At 36.8% G+C, this 19,671-nt stretch overlaps 1 protein-coding gene across 1 annotated transcript; it reads right to left on the reverse strand.

Annotated features, from left to right (window-relative positions):
- Nucleotides 1–3,454: 3,454 nt before the first annotated feature.
- On the reverse strand, nt 3,455–6,736 carry LOC149804859 (uncharacterized). Its single transcript, XM_089951248.1, has 2 exons — nt 6,588–6,736; nt 3,455–4,026 (listed from the first exon to the last, which is right to left on the reverse strand). Exons 1-2 carry the CDS (start codon nt 6,655–6,657, stop codon nt 3,455–3,457), a joined length of 642 nt encoding a protein of 213 aa, XP_089807374.1. The 5' UTR covers nt 6,658–6,736.
- Between the last annotated feature and the right edge of the window lie 12,935 nt (nt 6,737–19,671).

Raw genomic sequence — 19,671 nt, forward strand, 5'->3', positions numbered from 1 at the left:
CATATAAATCTGTTTTGGTTTATGAGTATGAAACCTAGTGTCCATTGTTTCAATTTGATTGCACTTACTCTGTCTTAGAAGACTGAAAAAACTTCTTGTTTGTGACCACTGCTTTAGAAATATATATATTTGAAGAAAGTTCTAAGAATCCAAACAGACAGAATCTTTTCTTTTCTATCAGATAGATTTGTTGTAGTATCGTACTAAGAAGAAGTATTGCTATCTGTGGTGTTCAGAACCTAGTGAATCATACTAGTCATGATCTGTCAATATTGATGACTCGTCTTCCAGCAAATCTATAGTTTTAGACCCAACATGATTGTTCAAACTATTTGAGTTTAAGTAGTGGAACTTGTTATTTATATCATATTGGACTATTTGAATTTAAGTCCTGGAAAGTTTTATTTATATCATTTGGACTATTTGAATTTTAGTTATGGAACTTGATATTTATATAATTTGGACTATTTTTGACTCTAAGTCCAGGAACTTCTCATTTATATCATATTGGACTATCTTTTTAAGTCCGGGCTTCTGTACTGTTTCTTTGCCATTGATCCTTCTGTGTAACTTTTCAGTTTCTCCGACATACTAAAGGTTACAGATTTTAAAAACCGCTCGTCTTCTTCAATCGCCGCCTTCTTACCTCTGTTCACGTGAGTTTAAGTCTCGGACTCGGCAAATGTGGGTATGTGATAAAGCTTGCCGCATAGCTTCCTGTGGGTCGGTGATTCGCACAGGGATTTTCCTTGGTTCTTCCTCCATCAGTTATACTAGCCGTTATGTATAGCTATCGTGCGCTGAAAAATGGCGTTAAACTCATAACACCAATAACTCTTTAAGTAAATTATTATTATTATTAGTAGTAGTAGTAGTAGTAGTAATAGTATTAGTAGTAGTTCCTCAATTGCTTTCTTTGTTTCCTGAATTACATGTGATTGCTTTTTTGCGAATATTTTAAAGAGATATTTTCTGTCTACTACATTCTGCAGTGGGGGGGGGGGGGGGGGATCAGTTGAAGAAACTTCAAGTCCCTTCATTGAATCCGTAACGTTGATTAATCCTCATTGCCAAATATATGTATCATCAATACTGTGATACATAGTTTACTGATGTTGCTATTCAATAAACATTGCTTAAAGTAAACTAGTTTATCCACCAGTTCACCTCCATCTTCGCTAGCAGCTTCCTTTAAAATATTTTCAAACTTGTCGAAGAGTCTTGTCTTATCTTGCTACTGTTTAAAGCGAACGTTGACACCGTCCGTCTCTCCATCTGCTCTTCACAGGGATTCGGTATAAATATCTTGTAAAGTTTTTATTGTTCTTCGATTGCTTAAATATCATTTCCATTTTGTTTATTATTTCCTTTTTTATATGTCTCTTTTAGTGTTCTTTTCGTGATTTGTTTGCTTGTCTTACCTGCGTCTGATGACTGCTGGATTCCTTGTCTTTCCTGTTTATTCAACCATAATAAGAGTTTCTTGGACAGAACATATACACCAGCCCTTCATAACTATTGCCATCTGATCAACAACAAATGAATACAAAGAATGTATCTATTATTTTGAAACATTTAAAGAAAGGTAAAACACACAATAAACACCCAGAAATCGATATTTGACCGTACTCCCTGCGTAACCAGTGAGAAGAATTATCAAGCTTAACGAAATATTAAAATATTGATTGGACATGGCAACAAAACACCCTGGAAACAATTGAAACTACTCTGCAACGGTCATATCTAATTTTAAGTCATTGTAACAGTTGCTTGTTGATGTATATGAAGGGAAACGTTTTTATGAAATATGGAATTTTATTAAGCTTCACGCAATCCCAACTCCATGAAGTATTTATTACAGATATTTCATTGTTCTGAGACCAGATCGATTGTAGTGTTCCACGGGCTACAACCTATGGACGAACCACGTGTTTGGCAAAAAAAATATCCGAATAATTTAAACGTATTCTGTTAGCAATCATGCATATGCAACATCTTCAGAACAATATCTCCTTATTTGTTGGAGTTTCAGCCACAAAATTTTTAATGTAATTACGCAAACAGCTAGAAACAGGATTATATTACATTTGTGCTCATTTCAAATGAAATTTATCAAACGAGTTTATTAACACGACATCTGGATATCAAAAGATTATAATTATTCAAGAAGTTTTAAAACTTTTAATATAGCACAGATATACGTTTTATCGTTAACGCATAAAAATTTACGTTGGCAAAAAAAAAGAACTTTAAATCTGAAGTGTGCAATTTTACGCTTCATTTTGTCTTCTCCAGAAGCATATAAATAAACTTTCAGCTCCTTTAAAGGTCACCTACATTCTTGTAATGCATTATGCTATGTGGAATCAGTCAAATTACTTTTCGTAAAATGGATAATAAAAATTGTGTGTTTTGTAGTTTATAGTTATAATAATGTACTTGACGATTGGTTTTATATTTTTAGTTACCAATGTATTCCTACATTTGCATATTGTACGTAAAAGTCAGCATATCTCAGTGTAGACAGCCTCTTAGTTCAGACATCAGTACGGACAACCTTTCAGTGTAGACTTTAATGCGGACAACCTCTCAGTTCAGACATCAGTACGGACATCATTTCAGTGCAGACATCAGTGCGGACAACCTTTCAGTTCAGACGTAATTGCGGACAACCTCTCAGTTCAGATATCGGTATTGACAACCTCTCAGTTCAGACAAATGATCATAACTTATTGAATAATGCTCATGGGGCCGCGAGTGGCCGAGTGGTCTAAAGCACTCGCCGTTATGGATCACTGCCTTCTCACCTCTGTCTGCGTGAGTTCGAGTCTCAGCCTCGGCACGTGAGAAAGCCTGCCAGTAGCTTGTCGTGGGTCGGTGGTTCTTCCCGGGGTTTTCCAGGGTTCTTGCTCCACCAATTATACTGGCCGCCATGTATAGCCTATCTTGTGCTGAAAAATGGCGTCAAACCCTACAACAACAACAACAACATTGCATTGTCTATACATTTGTAATGGAATGGAGTTGATGCAGATGGAAGTGTGTGTGTTCGTGTGTGTGCGTATGTGTGAATCTGATAGAGGTTTTTCTGCAAAGAACAAAATAAAAACACGGCACTCAGAATTCTCGAAAAACCAACACTATGAGAACATAAAGCAGCATGGGCTTTAAGACCGCACTCATCTGGTCCTATTTGCGAGTTCTCCCAGAATTCAGTGTGCTGTTTGTCACGTGTTTCGTCTTTCTTCCAAGACCTATGTGTATCATTTTTAAGAGAGAGAGAGAGAGAGAGCTTGTGTATGTGTGTGTGTGTGTGTGTGTGTGTGAGTGTGTGTGCGCGCGCGTGTAGAGAGAGAGATATATATATCACAACTATTGTTTACTTTTGAAAAAATATATATAATTTAGGAAACAATTAGTTGAAATGACGCTTTAACAATATCACAGATTTTTTTTATTTGCCAATTGGATTTTGGGGGTTAAACAAATTAAATGACAAAGAGTTGAACTTGTCTGGGTCGAAACCGCTGCTTGCGCCACCGCTCTGACCGAGCTTGGAACTGGATGGATCTGTGAGGCTTGCTTGGATCTGATTGACGTTGTTACCGTTGTAGTTCGGGGCCTGAGAATCCTTTTGTGATGACTGCAGGTTTTGTTGGGCCATTGCTGACTGCTGCTGATAAAGTGAGTTGGGGTCAAAACTTGAGGCACCACCCGCTCCGCCACTTGACCCGGAGGAGGCACTAGATGCACCTGTCCCGGAGGAAGCACTTGATCCACCTGTCCCGGAGGAGGCACTAGATGCACCTGTCCCGGAGGAAGCACTTGATCCACCTGTCCCGGAGGAGGCACTAGATGATGAACCTCCACCACTGCTCCCGCCGCTTCCTTGACCATCACCCATCTTTGGCTGGGTTTGACTCAGGTAGCTCTGCATCTGGGAGCTTTGTTGGTTGTACAGAGCGTTTGGATCAAAGGAACCAAAGTTAGCTTGACGCTTGAATTCAAAATGTAGAACTCCATCACCTAACGAAATGTAAAATATAGGAAAGATTTACACGCGTGTTTCGACAATATCTCGCATTATTTTCCTCTCATTATTTTTCAGCAGAATGTTTTTGTATTTTGACACTCGTCAAGACTCAGGCCATTTTTATTAAATGCTAGTATATTGATAAAGATATATTAGCGTTAATTATTTTCTTATTTTATTTATCTTCGAATGTTCCGAACAGGTCACTGGAAGGTTACAGAGTATTACACTGTGCCGGGTTCCTATTTCATTTCACACTGAGTATCTAATCATGACACAGCCAATAGTACATGACTATCTTTTACACCCCTCCACTTCACCATTTTTCTCAAAATGAGCGAATGCTGTTACCCATGTTCACCCGACCGACACAAATTTGTTTAGCTCTTTTGGATGCAAGATATATATATATATATATATATATATATATATATATATATATATATATATATATATATATATATATATATATATATATCATGGTTTCCTAAAAACGACTCAGCGGCCTGGTCTTGAAGATTGTGGGAAAGACAAATCCAAGAACAACAGCTGACTGCATTAAGTTAATACCCTTTTTCACGTCATTCAGAGATCTTTACTCGATCATGTATATACTCAATATGGTGACTTCAATGATGTCCACATGCCTTGACTCGAAAGAAAAACTTGTATGAAAAGTTTGAATTGGAGAAATTTATACGAGACGCGTTGTCTTTGTGTACGGACGCTGCAGTGATTATTCCCAACTAAATTCCCGGGTACAGTTTTCCTCAAACTGCATCTAACCAGATACCAGAGCAGCAGATATTGTTTCGGCTACGTTTATATGCCAAGGATCAAAGTGGAACAAAGTAGCCCCACAACTAATGGCTAGAAAATATCAAACAGACGGAGAGAAAAGGGAGAGGTGGTGCAGTTGCACTTTCGTGTCGAGAAAGTGTACAGAGTTCAGTAGTGTTGGTCTCAATGGTTTCCAGGTTATGATCCATGGTTTAGATCCAAAGAGTAAGGATAACCATAGGGGTATGATCCAGTGACAATGTTTGTTAAGAAGTTCAGCGTTAACTTACGCGACATTTCAATGATGGAAGCATACTTCATGACAATGTACAATGAATTTTATAGAAATTAGGGAATGGTCTTTGAATCTCACACTCCTAAATGTGTGAATGATATTGTTTTACAGTGTGGAACGCCATTGCAGGATAGTTCTGTCCTACCTCACGCGTGACCTTTATTCTTGCTCTTGGACTACTTTGACCATCTAATACGAGCATTGCGCACATAAAGTAGCAACTAATTCCCGATTTCCATCGTCACTTGAACATTTCTTTCACAATAATCAATATAAACATTATTACAAAGGTTGTTGAAGTTAAGTGTCCTGCACTGATCGACCTAGCTACATGTACTGCGTCTTTAGTTCAATTTCGAGTGGAAAAAAAGATGTTTTTGTAATTAAAAAAAATTAAATTGCTATAATCGTTATTGTTACTGAAGGAAAAATTAAATTCTAGACCAAAACTGTTTCGAGGACTATTTCATTTTTATGTATGTCTCGGTTTATCTTATGAACATGAGCGGACTTTATTTTTTGATCTGCTCACATTTGCTATCATTGCGCAAGCTATTTGTAAGTACACATTTGTTATCATTATACAAGCAATCTGGAATACACATATGGGACGCAGTGTATTGACATCACAAAAACCATTTCAACTGTTCTTTGAAAGCTAAAATGTGTTTAAACGTCATTTAAAGTTTATATTGTATAGCTGACTTTCTACGCTCCATCGTACGAAAAGGAATTTGCAATTGGTGTTTGGTTGTTTCAAAGTAACACGAGTATTTACAAGAGGTAATTTTTATTTCGACCATCAGTCTTCATTCAGAAATGTGAGAAAAATAATCTTTCCTCATACTACAGTGTAGGATTGGAAAAATTTCAATCATGGGATCAAATTTTGCACCAGACACTTGGCAAAGCTTCGTGTCTGACGCAAAATACTGACTCTTGGGTGGAATTTTTCCTATCCTGCACCGATGCATATCCCATGTGGGAGGGAAGTAACTTTGACAATGAAAGTAAAGCAGCTTTTCAACTCCCTACATATTCAGTATAGCAAGTTTCATAAAAAGCCTATGTGCTATAGGTAGTTTTAGAGTTATGGTCGTGCATTCGTCATTCAAGACTGGGTTAAACACTATCACCATGTGTAGAAATTAGAGGGAGACCTTTGAACTCCCTCCCAACTTCCTCCTTTCTTAGCGGGGTTGGGGATACCGAGATAGTAATAAAATCTACTTTGTTGCCACTCCCTAATTAATTCGGCATGGCAAGTTTCAACGAATTCTTTTGGGTAGGTTTAGGGTTATGTGCATGCATAACAAGTTTAAAATTGAGTTGAAGCCGCTACGGGCAATTGTTCTCGCTTAATTTGTTATTATCAAAACAAGTTTTGTTTAAGTTCTTGTTTCAATATTTCACGATAAAAGAACTGCAGAGTTTCGTCATGTATTCATATAAGAAAAATAAAATTAAAGTTCCACAAACCTGTTTGTACTGAAGGGAATCCTTGAGATAAATTCACTGCTAAGAAGAGGAAAGCGATCAAGATTTTCATGATGTATTTTCTGGAATGGAAGAAGTGAAGACAAATAATCAGAGGGTTTAAATTACCGATTGACGACCACGCAAGAACATGCAACCTGTCATCGACCTGATATGGAATATAATCACCTGTGACTGTTTAACGATTTGTCCACAACTCTCAAGGTCGTAGGCGTTAAAGTTCGCTAACAATTCCATACGAATGCCAAACATATGACATTGCATAGTATGGTTGAGGACCGTTTCAAACAACTAAAGTCTGTAAAGCGTTGAAACAATAATATGTTTAATTGTTTGGTATGTTTTGCAAAATAAAGCATGTTGGAAATAATACTGGTTTTTAAGAAGGTTAATGATTAGGTATGTATGGTACAGGCACCTGAACATTGGCTGATAAGAACAGTGTTATCTATGGTTTTAACCTTTTGGTCTTCAAAGTGCGGAGGTCATCAACGCTCATTTACGCAATCCGCCCATACCCATTTGCAGATCAATGGAAGTTGAAGATACATGTACTTAATTTTGACTCTGTCATGTTTTTCGCCTTGTGCCATATGTTTAGCTCATTATTAACCAGCGCATGTTGCTATGCTGGGATATCATTTTAAGTTCTTACATTTTTAAAGTTATAGCAGTGAATTCTTCTCTTTTGGTACAAGATTTAAAATTTTATAAAAAATAAAAAAATTTAATTAATTAAAATAAAACTAGTCTTGTTCCCAGAAAAGGAATGCCGCTCCAGAGTTACTTACACGCTGAATTAACCGTTCAAGGATAATTCTATATTCACTTCCACACTCGTGACTGGACATGAAATGGCAGTTACCAATTTAGATTTGAGACGTTTGCGATTCGAGCGAACTAAAATTAGGTAGACTCGTGATAAACACGAGTTCGATGCATTTTTCTATGCTTTCCTTTCTTTGTGTTTTCTAACAATTTAATTACACATACATACATACATACATACATACATACCCACGCACTCACGCACATATACATACATACATACGCACGCACGCACATATACATACATACATACATTAAAAATAACATGGCTTTTAAAGTGTTCGTATAAAGCAATTTGATATATCAGTACTATTGGTACATCAAATTGTGATCCGCCCATGGCGTATTAATATACGCATGTATAAATATTGTTTCAACATTATAATATATTGCAACAGTATGTTATCGCTTCTATATATTCTCTAAATCTGTCATGAATTTCCACTGATTACTCATTAGCGTTGTAATATAATAACGTGTAATATAATAACAATAAAAGAAATAATCCCCGTCTTCTAAATGAATTAAACATGGTGCAGATTTTCATAGAAATCCTGTCCCCCACCCCACCCCACCCCCGCCCATAAAGGAGAGAATACGAGGAAGAATGTGGAATGAGAGAAAACAATATGTAAACTGAACTTGCACCAAGTACGTACTTGGAACAATTTACTACCTCTTTACAAACTTAAAGTTTTTCTTTCATACACCTTTTGTTGATTGGTAAAGTGGGCCATTTATTTGCATTTTAGGACCCTAAAATTATTTGTAAATATCATCTTTAATACCTTTAACTTATTCTTAAAATTTGTATTAAAGTTAAGTAAAGGTCAAGCAAAGTTTGTCTTTCTTTATCTTTTAAGTACTAGTAAAAATATTTTTTCAAGCAGTGTACCTTGCAAGAACTTTTGACCAGGGCCGGATTTAAATGCGGTGAGGCACTATACCTATGGGAGCTGTAGAGACCCTGTTTGGTTAACTGTTAACAGAGAAGAAGGATGTGTAACAACTGAACTTGACAATTTTTTTCTAATTATTACAATGTAAATTATGTTATTTATATAAAATATATTGCATAGATAATAACAGTGAACATATTATGCAAAAAAAATCATGGGTTAAATTATTACTTAAATATAAATTATAACAAAACTGTATCAAATTAAAAAAACAAATTCTGAAATTTTGAGAGGCCCCTCCAGACTGTACGCTGTAGCTTGTTTAGCTTAGGCCTAAATCCGGCCCTGCCTTTGACTTAGTAACGGTTAGTAAATGTCTAGGCATATACTCCACATTTAATTTTGTTACGAGGAATATAAAATACTGTACACTATTTAATGCTTTGTTTGTTTTCATTTCTTCACGTTCGATGAAACATATAAATATGGCTCTAGAAACATTATTTACTATTAAAATGTCCGAAGGCCGCTCTACCTACTCTATTACTGTGTGGATTGGTGAGGCGTCAGACGAATCGACCAATAAAGAGACGCAGGAATGGGCCATGAATAAACTTATTTATGGTAAGTCTCTCCAACCCTGCCACTCGGGACCTATGATTGATGGGAAGATGTAGTCACACGAAGCAACGAATATGGGAAAGAAACGGAAGATAAAATCATTTGTATGGTCGATAGCAATGTTAATTAAATAATAATCATTATTTTGATGAACTGTAAATGCATTTAAATGTTTTAACTACCTTCGCTGAGTCCTCATTTCGCTTTGCTTATATTTCCAACCCGTTTCAATCTGCTAGCCATTATGTGAAAGCCTGCGCGTTCAATGTTCAAGTATTTATCCATGTTGTGTTTGTAGTGCTCTACGTTCTTCATTTAAACCATCTTTCTTATTTAAATCACAAGTGTGTCTTATATTCATCTAATCAATATGAATGAAATTAGAAGTTCAAAAACCCAATGAAACAAAGAATCAATTTGCAAATGAGACTGCGATTACTCGCAAAAGGTTAAAACTTACATTTTGTAACGGACACACTGGCCAGTTTTTTGTGTGCATTAATTCCATCAAAATCATCAATAAACAGTTGCTGGTAGCTAGTCTTAACTGCGTTGGAAATGCAAGTAAGCCTATTTAAATGTGATATAAATAAAATATATGTATAGTATGTACGTTGTATCTTTGATATACCACTCGTTGTATAAATTTTTCTATTTCCCTATTAATGAGCATTTATACATCTAGTGGTATATGAATGATACAGCGTGCATACTATATATATATATATATATATATATATATATATATATATATATATATATATATATATATATATATATATATATATATATATATATGTATGTATGTATGTATGTATTTACAAATAACATGGCATTTAAAGTGTTGATATGAAGCAGATTCATCCGCCCATGGCGCAATAATACGAATATATAAGCATTCTTTCAACTGCAGGCTATAGATCAATGATGAATTTGCACTCATTAATCATTAATGATGTATGGAAATAGCGATAAAAAGTATTAATAGTCCCCGTTTTCTAAATGAATTTAACATTATTTTAGAGTTGATAAATCTTCATTTTTGATTAATTGAAGTAGTTTGTACATCCTTGGTTTCTGCCAAAAATAAGGATCAATAAAAGACTTTCTAAGAGAGCGGTATAGAGGGCAGATTAATACAAATTGTATTCCTCTTTGATCTCATTTTCACAAAGTGCACATATCCTTTCATTTCGTTCTTTTCGTACATGTCTACCAGTCTCAGTATATAATGGGTATAATGAATCCCTTAATTTACTTAAAGCCTCTCTATTGCTGGCATTAACAATCGTTCTAGGATAAGTAGTGGTGTCCAACACATCTGTTACATTTTGATATCCGTATAACATTGCCGAGGCAACTGCTGAACGCCAGTTAGAATGAAATACGTCTTTTAGTTTTTCGGTAAAAAATGCGACAAGAAGGAACGTATATGGACTGAATTAGGGTAATACCAGAGTTTTCCAAATCATGAACCCAAATAGAATAGTTCTCATACTATAAACCCAGTTTTTATAATTCTTTCTTTCACATACGGTAAGCTTCAGTACGTCAATAAGTGGATACCTGCCAAACTCCCCATATATAAATATATTGTTGGTAGAAAGTGTCCCATCGAGTAACCAATAACCACTTGAAATATTTTCTATGCACCCGTCCAATATTGTCTGTTTTTCAAAAATTCCCAAATTTCACAACCACAAGACACAAATGGAGAAACAAAAGAATCAAATAAATCACACATTATATTCACTGGACATTGTAGATTGGTAGTATTATTCTGGATCATGTTGATTGACACCTTCTCCAGAACAGTCTCTGTAGCACATCAAAACGACCCTAGGTTTCTAAAACACTAGTCCTAACTAATTAAAATTATCTACAAAGTCCAAAATTACATATCCGTATGTGTATTGTCTACCACGTACAGTTCCTGAAATGGAGGGCAACTGACAGCATAGACGTTTGAACATTGTTTGACGATATTACCTTAAGGAGGTCTTTTGAAAGTTATCAGCAACTTTGTACGAGAACAGTACATTTTTAATCAGCCGTTTATAAAAGACGTGCGAATTTTAATTGTATTCTTTCAAAATCAACATAATCAACTGTAATACATTTTCTTTCAGAGGGTATAACTTAGCTGGCAGAGCCTCTGACTTTAGCCGCTGGACCACGAGTTCGAGTTTCTGATGCAAGTAGCCTTTTCTAGTATCTTTAAGCATAGTACCTTGTCTCGCCGCAGTTTGTTAAATCTGCCCTTGTCGCCAAAAAAGGCTGATGACAGCTGATTGTTGTTTTTGGAAAAAGAAACATCCGCACTCTATAACGACGACGACGATGATGGTGATGATTATTGTTATTATTCAATGGAAATTGTATTTTAAGTAATTTAATAATATATACTCAAAGATACTATTTTTTAGAGCACATGTATATTTAAACTTCTCACATACCTAACCTGACTACTATGAATTCTTGTTCAATCCAAACCAAAATTAATGATGGCAAAAATCATGTTCATTTATAACCTTCTTCAACCTTAATTCTTTACTATATAGTCTGTGCCGCCAGATAAAAACATAATGTAAAATATTTTTCCACGAACTTTATTTCCATTTCTTTTCAACGGAAATGATAGTTAGTTGATAATAGTATGTTGAATTAAACAACTTGTTTCGACAATCTTGAGCCTGATGTATGTGTGCGAGCGTTTTTTTATGGTGTGTGTGTGTGTGTGTGTAATTTTAATTTTTTATAGTATGAACTAGTAACAGAGTGGTTATTTTTTTCTTGAAGGCAGTACAATATATCAAAATTTTGCTCAGCAACCACTGCGCGTTTCACCCATATCCGATGATAATTTTATCCCATCTACTTACCCACACAGTAATTCATTTTAAAGCTAGTTATTATGGAGGATGTATATATAGATTCGTAATAAAATATTGGCGATAAGTGAAAATAATTAGTCATGTAGTGAAACGCAAACACACATTCATTATAGATTTACAAGATGAACTCTGATTTATATGGTTTAAGTGTCCTCAAAAATAATTTAATCTTATATGACATTGTTTGTTAATGAGTTGGCTTGGTTATCTTTGCTTTTTTAGCGTACAAGTCAGATTCTATGAGAACACGGCAGGGAATCTCCAGTAATGATAACAACTGGCTATATATATATATATATATATATATATATATATATATATATATATATATATATATATATATATATATATATATATATATATATATATATATATATATATATATATTGTTGCTGTGTTTGTGAAGACAAGAGAGGCGAATTTAGGAAAAGCTTGGGGGGGGGGGAGCGTTGTTCCTTAGGAGTGAGTAAAATCTTCAGGGCTTCTATTCTCGGCAAGTTTGGTGTGTGTGTGTGTGTGTGTGATTTGGATTTTTAACTAGCTTTAACAATTTTTCAGTCATATCGCTACGATGTCTGCAGTCTGGCAGTTTAAAGTGATGTCTCGCACTGGTATTTACGCTGGAAAAGCAAACTGTTTTCTATTTAATGCCATACTTGCCGACTCTAATGAGTCAGATAACGGTGCCGCAGACATGTAGCATTATATTCTAGCACTAACCTCTTAATGCCGAGCGCCAAGCGAGGCAGCTGTTAAGTACCATTTTGAATGTTTTCGGTATGACTATGTCGGGGATCGAACCCACGACCTCCCGTATCCGAGGCGGACGCTCTAACCACTAGGCCACCGGAGCGGTCGGCAAGTATGGCATTAAATAGAAAACAGTTTGCTTTTCCAGCGTAAATACCAGATATATGTCATCTTGTTAAAATATCACCTTTTTGTGGGGGTAACACGCTATGGAATATATCCGGTATTAACGTAGGAAAAGAAAATATCCTGTGTATCTTTACTTTTTATTAAATTATTCCTTTTTATTATTTAATAATGTGTGAAACACAGAAAATTATTGGTGAAAAATGTTCAAATGTTTCCATTCCTGTATTTTTACAGGTGAAAAACATGTCCTTATTGATAATTTCGAACTGACGTCATCATTGGTGTTCAACCAATCAATACACGGTTATCTGACTCATTAGAGTAGGTTTTTGACTGTTTTAATCCTTTTAGACCCTTGTCTTTAATAGCGAAGAAAACTATTCTAGGTTGCAGTTTTTGTTTTAAAGCTATATATTTATCACCAATAACATTTAAAAATGTATTCCCAAGATTTTCCCAGATTCATTTTGAGAAACTCTATGATGACGAAATTAAACTCTTGTTTGGCAAGATAAAGGAAAAAGCGTGAGAAAACCAAATGTTTTTTCATACCACATACGGCATAAAGCCTGTTGTAACTCGTGCGGAAAATTAATTAATATTACCATATGTGATAATACAAGCTTTCGCATAATGCCATGAAACGCCTGAATGAGGGTGCCATTTGGAAGTTATACCTGCAGCATCAAAATGAGCACTTTGTGCGCTAGAACCAAATAAATTGAAACTGCATTACATTTCAGGAATGAGAAGTTGTTTGCTGAAGAAATCTAATTCTATACTGTTAGCGTATTTACTTCTTTTTTTAAGTTATTTCCCCTCAGTCTATATATATATGTATGTATGTGTGTGTGTCTGTGTGTGTGTGTCTGTATAAAATTGTACTTTACTGCAAGAATTTATATATTTGTATGTATGTATATATGTATGTATGTATGTATGTGTCTGTGTGTGTGTGTGTGTGTGTGTGTGTGTGTATAAAATTGTACTTTACTGCAAGAATTTAGGTTATCCTAATCCTATCACCCTCTTAAATCGCGGATATTTATATCATCAACCAAAGAAAGTGAGATAAAATTACGTAAATAGGGGTGGGGGTGATGTACCAAAAACTACGTTTAATCTTTTAAGCTTTCATTTAGAAGCACGTCGGTATATAATAAAATGAAACGTACATCACTTAATAAACGCCGGATATATTTCGTCTTGTTTTAAAAAATCTCGTTAAAATTTCACTTTAGTAGTATGATAATAGAGGTGTTGCATTTTGCTTTTGAGACCTAGGTTCAAGTCTTCCAATCCCGATGCATTTCTCCTTCTATTACGAACACGTGATCACGTGTGTACAGTACCCACATATGCTTATGGAAGAGGAAAGTCACGTAGGGTAGAACACTTTAACCTAGGTCAGTACTCAGTAAAGTCAATATTATCATACTAATCTACTCGATCACTCTGTAACTGTGCTTGGAGTCGCCGGAGGCTTTTCATTTCCGCCAACACGTTGTCGACCTCAGCCATGCTAATGTTTTTTTTAAAATATATTTTGAAAGTCCACATTGGGTGTTAGCAAATTTCTAGTTTGATCTTAGAAAATCACAAGCTCGTTCAAGTCAACATCAACAACAACGCTGCTGATGAATTCAGTGTAATCCGCTTTGGTGGAAACCTGATTATATAAACATCAGCGCCACGTGGTATTTTGTATCGGTACGCCAAGAAAGGGACAAATACGTTCAAACAAGTTGTTGCGTACACGAGGGTCTACTTGGAAGCCACATGGGCGTGGCGAAGACCAGAGATAGGTTGGTGTGGAAGTTCTACGGGTCAGGAGTGTACGGGGATGTTCGGAGGTTTTGTTTGTTGTGCGACAAGTATTAGTGGGTGACACCGAAAAAAAAACCTCCCCCCATCGCCCGGTGCCACTAGTAACCACACCACTGATTGACGAACCTTTCTCGAGGGTGGCGACGGACATAGTAGATCAGATAAAGCCGGCGGCAGAAAGTTGTAATCGTTATATACTAACGATAGTAGATTATGCCACCCGGTACCTTGAAGAACATTGACTCAGTCACGGTGAGTGAGGCCTTGTCATGAGTTTGGTCGAGAGTTGGTGTCCCTGAGGAGATCCTGACTGACCAGGGGATGCAGTTCTTGAGCAAGGTGATGGAAGATGTAAGTAGATTACTGTCCATTAGACACCTGACGACTATCCCGTATCATCCGCTGTGTAATGGTTTTGTGGAGCGTTTCGATGGAACATTGAAACATGCTCTGAAAAATCCCTGTGTGGGTCGACCCAGGGATTGGAATCGATACCTTCCCGCGATACGTTTTGCGTATCGATATGTACTATAGGCTAGTTTGGGGTTTTCGCCTTTTGAGTTAGTCAATGGAAGGACAGTCAGGGGACCCATGGATGTATTAAAGCAATTATGGACGAATGAACAAACATCTGAGGAAGTGCGGACAACCTACCAATATGTTGTTGATCTCCGCAACAAGCTGGAAGAGGTTTCTAAATTGTCTCAGGAGAATCTCCGCTAGGCAAAGGGGCGTCAAGCCAAATATTACAATAAAATGAAGAAGGAAAGTCACTTCGAAGTGGGTGACAATGCGTTGTTGTTGTTGCCGTTAGAGCACAACAAACTTCAAGCCTCATGGAGGGGAACATTCGTTGTAACAGAGAAAAAGGGTAGACCGAACCAAGGTATATGGGTAGCAAACAAGGTGAAGTTGTACCACGTAAATCTCTCGAAACGTTACCTTGGACGAGGGAAGAAATCTACGTCGACGATGTCCTTGACGGGACTTTAACGTCAGAGCAACGTAAGGAGGTGGAGTCGTTATCCCAAGATTACCCAAGTGTCTTGCCAAAACAACATGGCAAGATGGAGCTGGAGGAGTTCATCCTGAAGTTACTGGATAAGAAGCCAGTGAAGTTAAAACCATATACTCTACCCTATGCGAAATTAGAAGCTGTCCGGAATGAAATTCAAGCTATGATAGACTTGCTAGTTATGCCAGTTTAGTCGGCATATAGTTTAACTGTGGCGTTAATACAGAAGAAAGACGGTACGTCGATTACAGGAAGTTGAACAGGATCACGGAATTCCAAGTAGAACTTTTACCTGACTCTGAATCCGTATTTGCCGGGGTGGCCAGTGCGAAGTATTTTTCGAAAATCGATCTGTCCAAGAAATGCTGGCAAATTCCAGTTCGAAGTGAAGATATAGCAAAACCTGCTTTCGCATCTCCAGATGGGACCAACCAGTGGGTAGTCATACCATTCGGGGTCTAGAATGCGCCGAGCGTCTTCACGCGTATGATGAGAAAGTTACTTGAACCGTTAAGGGGGACTGGAGTTTTAAACTTCATGGGCGATTTACCCTTAGCGACAGCTACATGGGACGATCATATAATTTTCCTTAGGAAAACATTTTAGAACGACTTCGACAATCGAGACTGACCGCACGACCATCTAAGTGCCATATAGGGTTTAGAAAACTAACTTACATAGGTCATACCCTCAGCGAAGTCACGTTAACCCCAGATGGTTCAAAGGTCGACTAACTTAGGGACACAGTACGACCGACAACTAAGACGAAGTTCGATCTTTCTTGGGACTGGCAGTGTACTATCGTCGATATGTTGCTAACTTAGTGCTATTGCTAGCCCATTGACTGACTTGAATCGGGAAAAGGCTCTGACGAAAGTTATATGGACAGACTCATGTGAACGAGCATTTCAGACGTTGAAGGACAGACTGACGTCGGAGGCAGTAGTGAAATTACCTGATGTGACACGAGATTTTGTCTTACCTACTGACGCTTGTGATAGAGGTTTAAGGGCAGTGTTATTACAAGAGCACGACATAAACCTATTCCCAGTTACATACTGTAGCAGGAAATTGTCAACTGCAGAACGCAATTTTTCAATCTCTGAGAAAGAATGCTTGGCAATTATCTTTGGCCCATATAAATTCCAACGTTACCTGTATGGACGAAAATTTATTTTAGAAACTGACCACCAGCCACTCGCTTATTTAGCTCACGTTAAGCTAACTAATGGACGATTAATGAGATGGTCATTACTTCTGAAACAGTACCAAGTCCAGGTACGGTATATAAAGGACAACGAGAATGTAGGGGCTGACTGCTTCAGTAGACTTAGGACGTCTGAGGTGAAGGATTCACATGAGGACGTGTAAATGAATAAGATTAGATCTCCAAACTTTGGAGAGTAAAATCCCTGAATTTACTTTTCAAGGAAATGACTATGTGATGGGGCAAATTTATGTCGATCTACAAAAAGCATATTAGTTTGGACCAGAGAACCAATAATTAGATGTATGGGTACAGGCGATTGTTAAATCGCTATACTGCAGTGATTTCTAATGTCTGGTCGGATAGAGGTAGAGATTTTTAAATTAAGCATTCGTTTACTTAACCGCGAGACGGACTATTAGGGACACGGCTAACTTCGATTTCATAGTGGAACTATCAAACTTAGAAAATTCTAGAAACAGTTATTCGAAGACCTAGGTCAAGTTGACCCCAATTTTGACGCCTAGAGGAAAAGGCGGTAAATGTATTTCATCCTGATTGGTTACGCTAAATAAGGGGCGTGTTTAAAACACGAAATTTTCTAGCTGTAAATATCCCCCCCCCCCATTGAAAAATCTGATTAGTCTAAGTTTTGCTGCAAGAGTAAGGGTACAAAGGACTCTGTTAGTCAATTCGGAAGACATTCTCTCATATAACATTTGTACAATGGACCGGTCGACGGACACAATTTTGGCGGTATAAACGAACAAGGCTTGAAAGCAAAACAGGTATTTGCGTCAAATTCATGAGATTCGTAGATATTAATATAATGTTTTGCTTGAATTATTTGATAAAATGTGCATGAATTTAGTTGTTTCAATTTATAGATCAATTCCCTTAATATAACTATAAATGTGTTGAGTATATATATATATATATATATATATATATATATATATATATATATATATATATATATATATGAAATAGGATCTAAGAATTTCATGTCTTACTTTAGTTAATATGAGTTACGAGAAGCTGTGTAAATTCATCGATCTTAGATAATTTCATATATGCTAAAGATTTGAATGTGTGTATTCGCTGAACATAAGGTACTTCAGCTATGTAGTGAATTTCATTCATTTATTTGTTTAATTCAGACGAGAGCGGAACTGTTATATTTTGTGTATGTTAATGCGAAGTGGTGAATAAGCCATCAGGAAGTACATTAATCTTATGAAACTAGGTTTGTCTAGGTTTGCCATGCTTGGCCCGATGAAATAGCCTGATAACGAGAGGGGAGTAATGATCTATTTCCAGTAGGATAACCGACAGAAAATTTAGGTTGTTCTCAGTCTGTGTTAAAAGGAGGGAAATAGCTCTTCAGACGTATTCCCAGAAGTATTCTCAAATGTACCTGCGCACTGATGTATTCAAGTATCTGTGTATCTACATGCTTACATATCCACCTACCCACACACAGTTTGAGGGCCGAAAGGAGGCAAGACAGTAGGGAGGTTGGGAGAGAAAAAGAAAGGAAAAAGGCGAAAGGACAGAGAACAGCTACAGTGAAATTGGAGTGAACCAGAAATAAGCAGGTTATGCAATTGTACAATGCAACGACTGCGATTGTTCACTCGATCGTATGATGAACTAATCCTATCAGTAAAACAGATCAGCTATTTTTGTAAATATATTTGTGTTTTGAAATTCGGTGAAAACTTAATTCCAAAAGAAGTGTATCTTCCTTATGTATTACCACCATCGTTTATGTAATTGATTAAACTTTGATTTTTAATGTACGGGGGCTCGAGTCGTTCTGTTCTATATATCTGCTCAGATCACTATTTATTCTACCTATAAGTTTACTCCATCCGGGCAATAACACCAAGGGCGATCATCTCCTAGATAACGAGAACCGAATGGGGCGGACACCTTGAAAGAAGGTACAATCCGCCAATCAACCCTCACCCTTCACAAAGATTGGGGGTGGGGAGCATTTACAAGAACCTAAGGCAGCTGGCAGCTCAAAGGTCAGGAGAAAATTACCAGTGCTTGTCAAATCCGTTTATTATATGCAATTCTTGGGTTTTATCAGATTAGCCCAGAAAACTTCACAAGATACACGTCTTAATATTGTTTTTATGAATTGCCTTCAGCTAGTATTTTTTTTTTTTTTTTTTTTTTTTGGCGAACACGAACGCTACAACCTTAATAATGACTTTATTATGTTTCAGACGGATATATTTGCATGCTGTTTTTATTCGTTGAAATTAGATTTGTAAATTTCGTCTCTCATTTCTAATGCGATCCTTCGAGTCTCGGATTCAGCGAGTGTGGGTATGTGAGAAAGCTTGCCGGTAGCTTCTCGTGGGTCGGTGGTTCTTTCCAGAGTTTTCCAGGGTTCTTCCTCCACCATTAATACTGGCCGCCATGTATAGCATATCGTGTGTTGAAAAATGGCATTAAACCCCACAGCAATAACAACAACTAATTCGATCCGTAAAGTTTTGAGATACTCGGTTAGGGTTAATCCAGATGTTGCCACCGTACTTGTTTCACGACATTTTTCAAATATATGTTAAAGAACATTTGTCCATTCTTGAATACACTGAATTTGAACACTGTCGTTCACAGTCACTAATCGCCACTCATCCATATGCACGGTCATTGACAAGATCTGTGTCAGTATCTAGGTCATCGTTGATGTCCTTATCAGGCACTTTTTCTGGCAAGACAATTTTTGATTTGCGAACAGCGTTCTGTTGTTTCTTTTCACCCTAACACAAAGAACATTGTTCGCGAACGTTATTGACGGAATAAGAACTTACACCACCTCATAATACGAATGACAAGAAAAGAAGATGGAAGAACACACCGAGTATAATTTGCCATG

Source organism: Sinohyriopsis cumingii, chromosome 2, assembly GCF_028554795.1.
Source record: "Sinohyriopsis cumingii isolate HCF-2022 chromosome 2, ASM2855479v2, whole genome shotgun sequence".
Taxonomy (NCBI): domain Eukaryota; kingdom Metazoa; phylum Mollusca; class Bivalvia; order Unionida; family Unionidae; genus Sinohyriopsis; species Sinohyriopsis cumingii.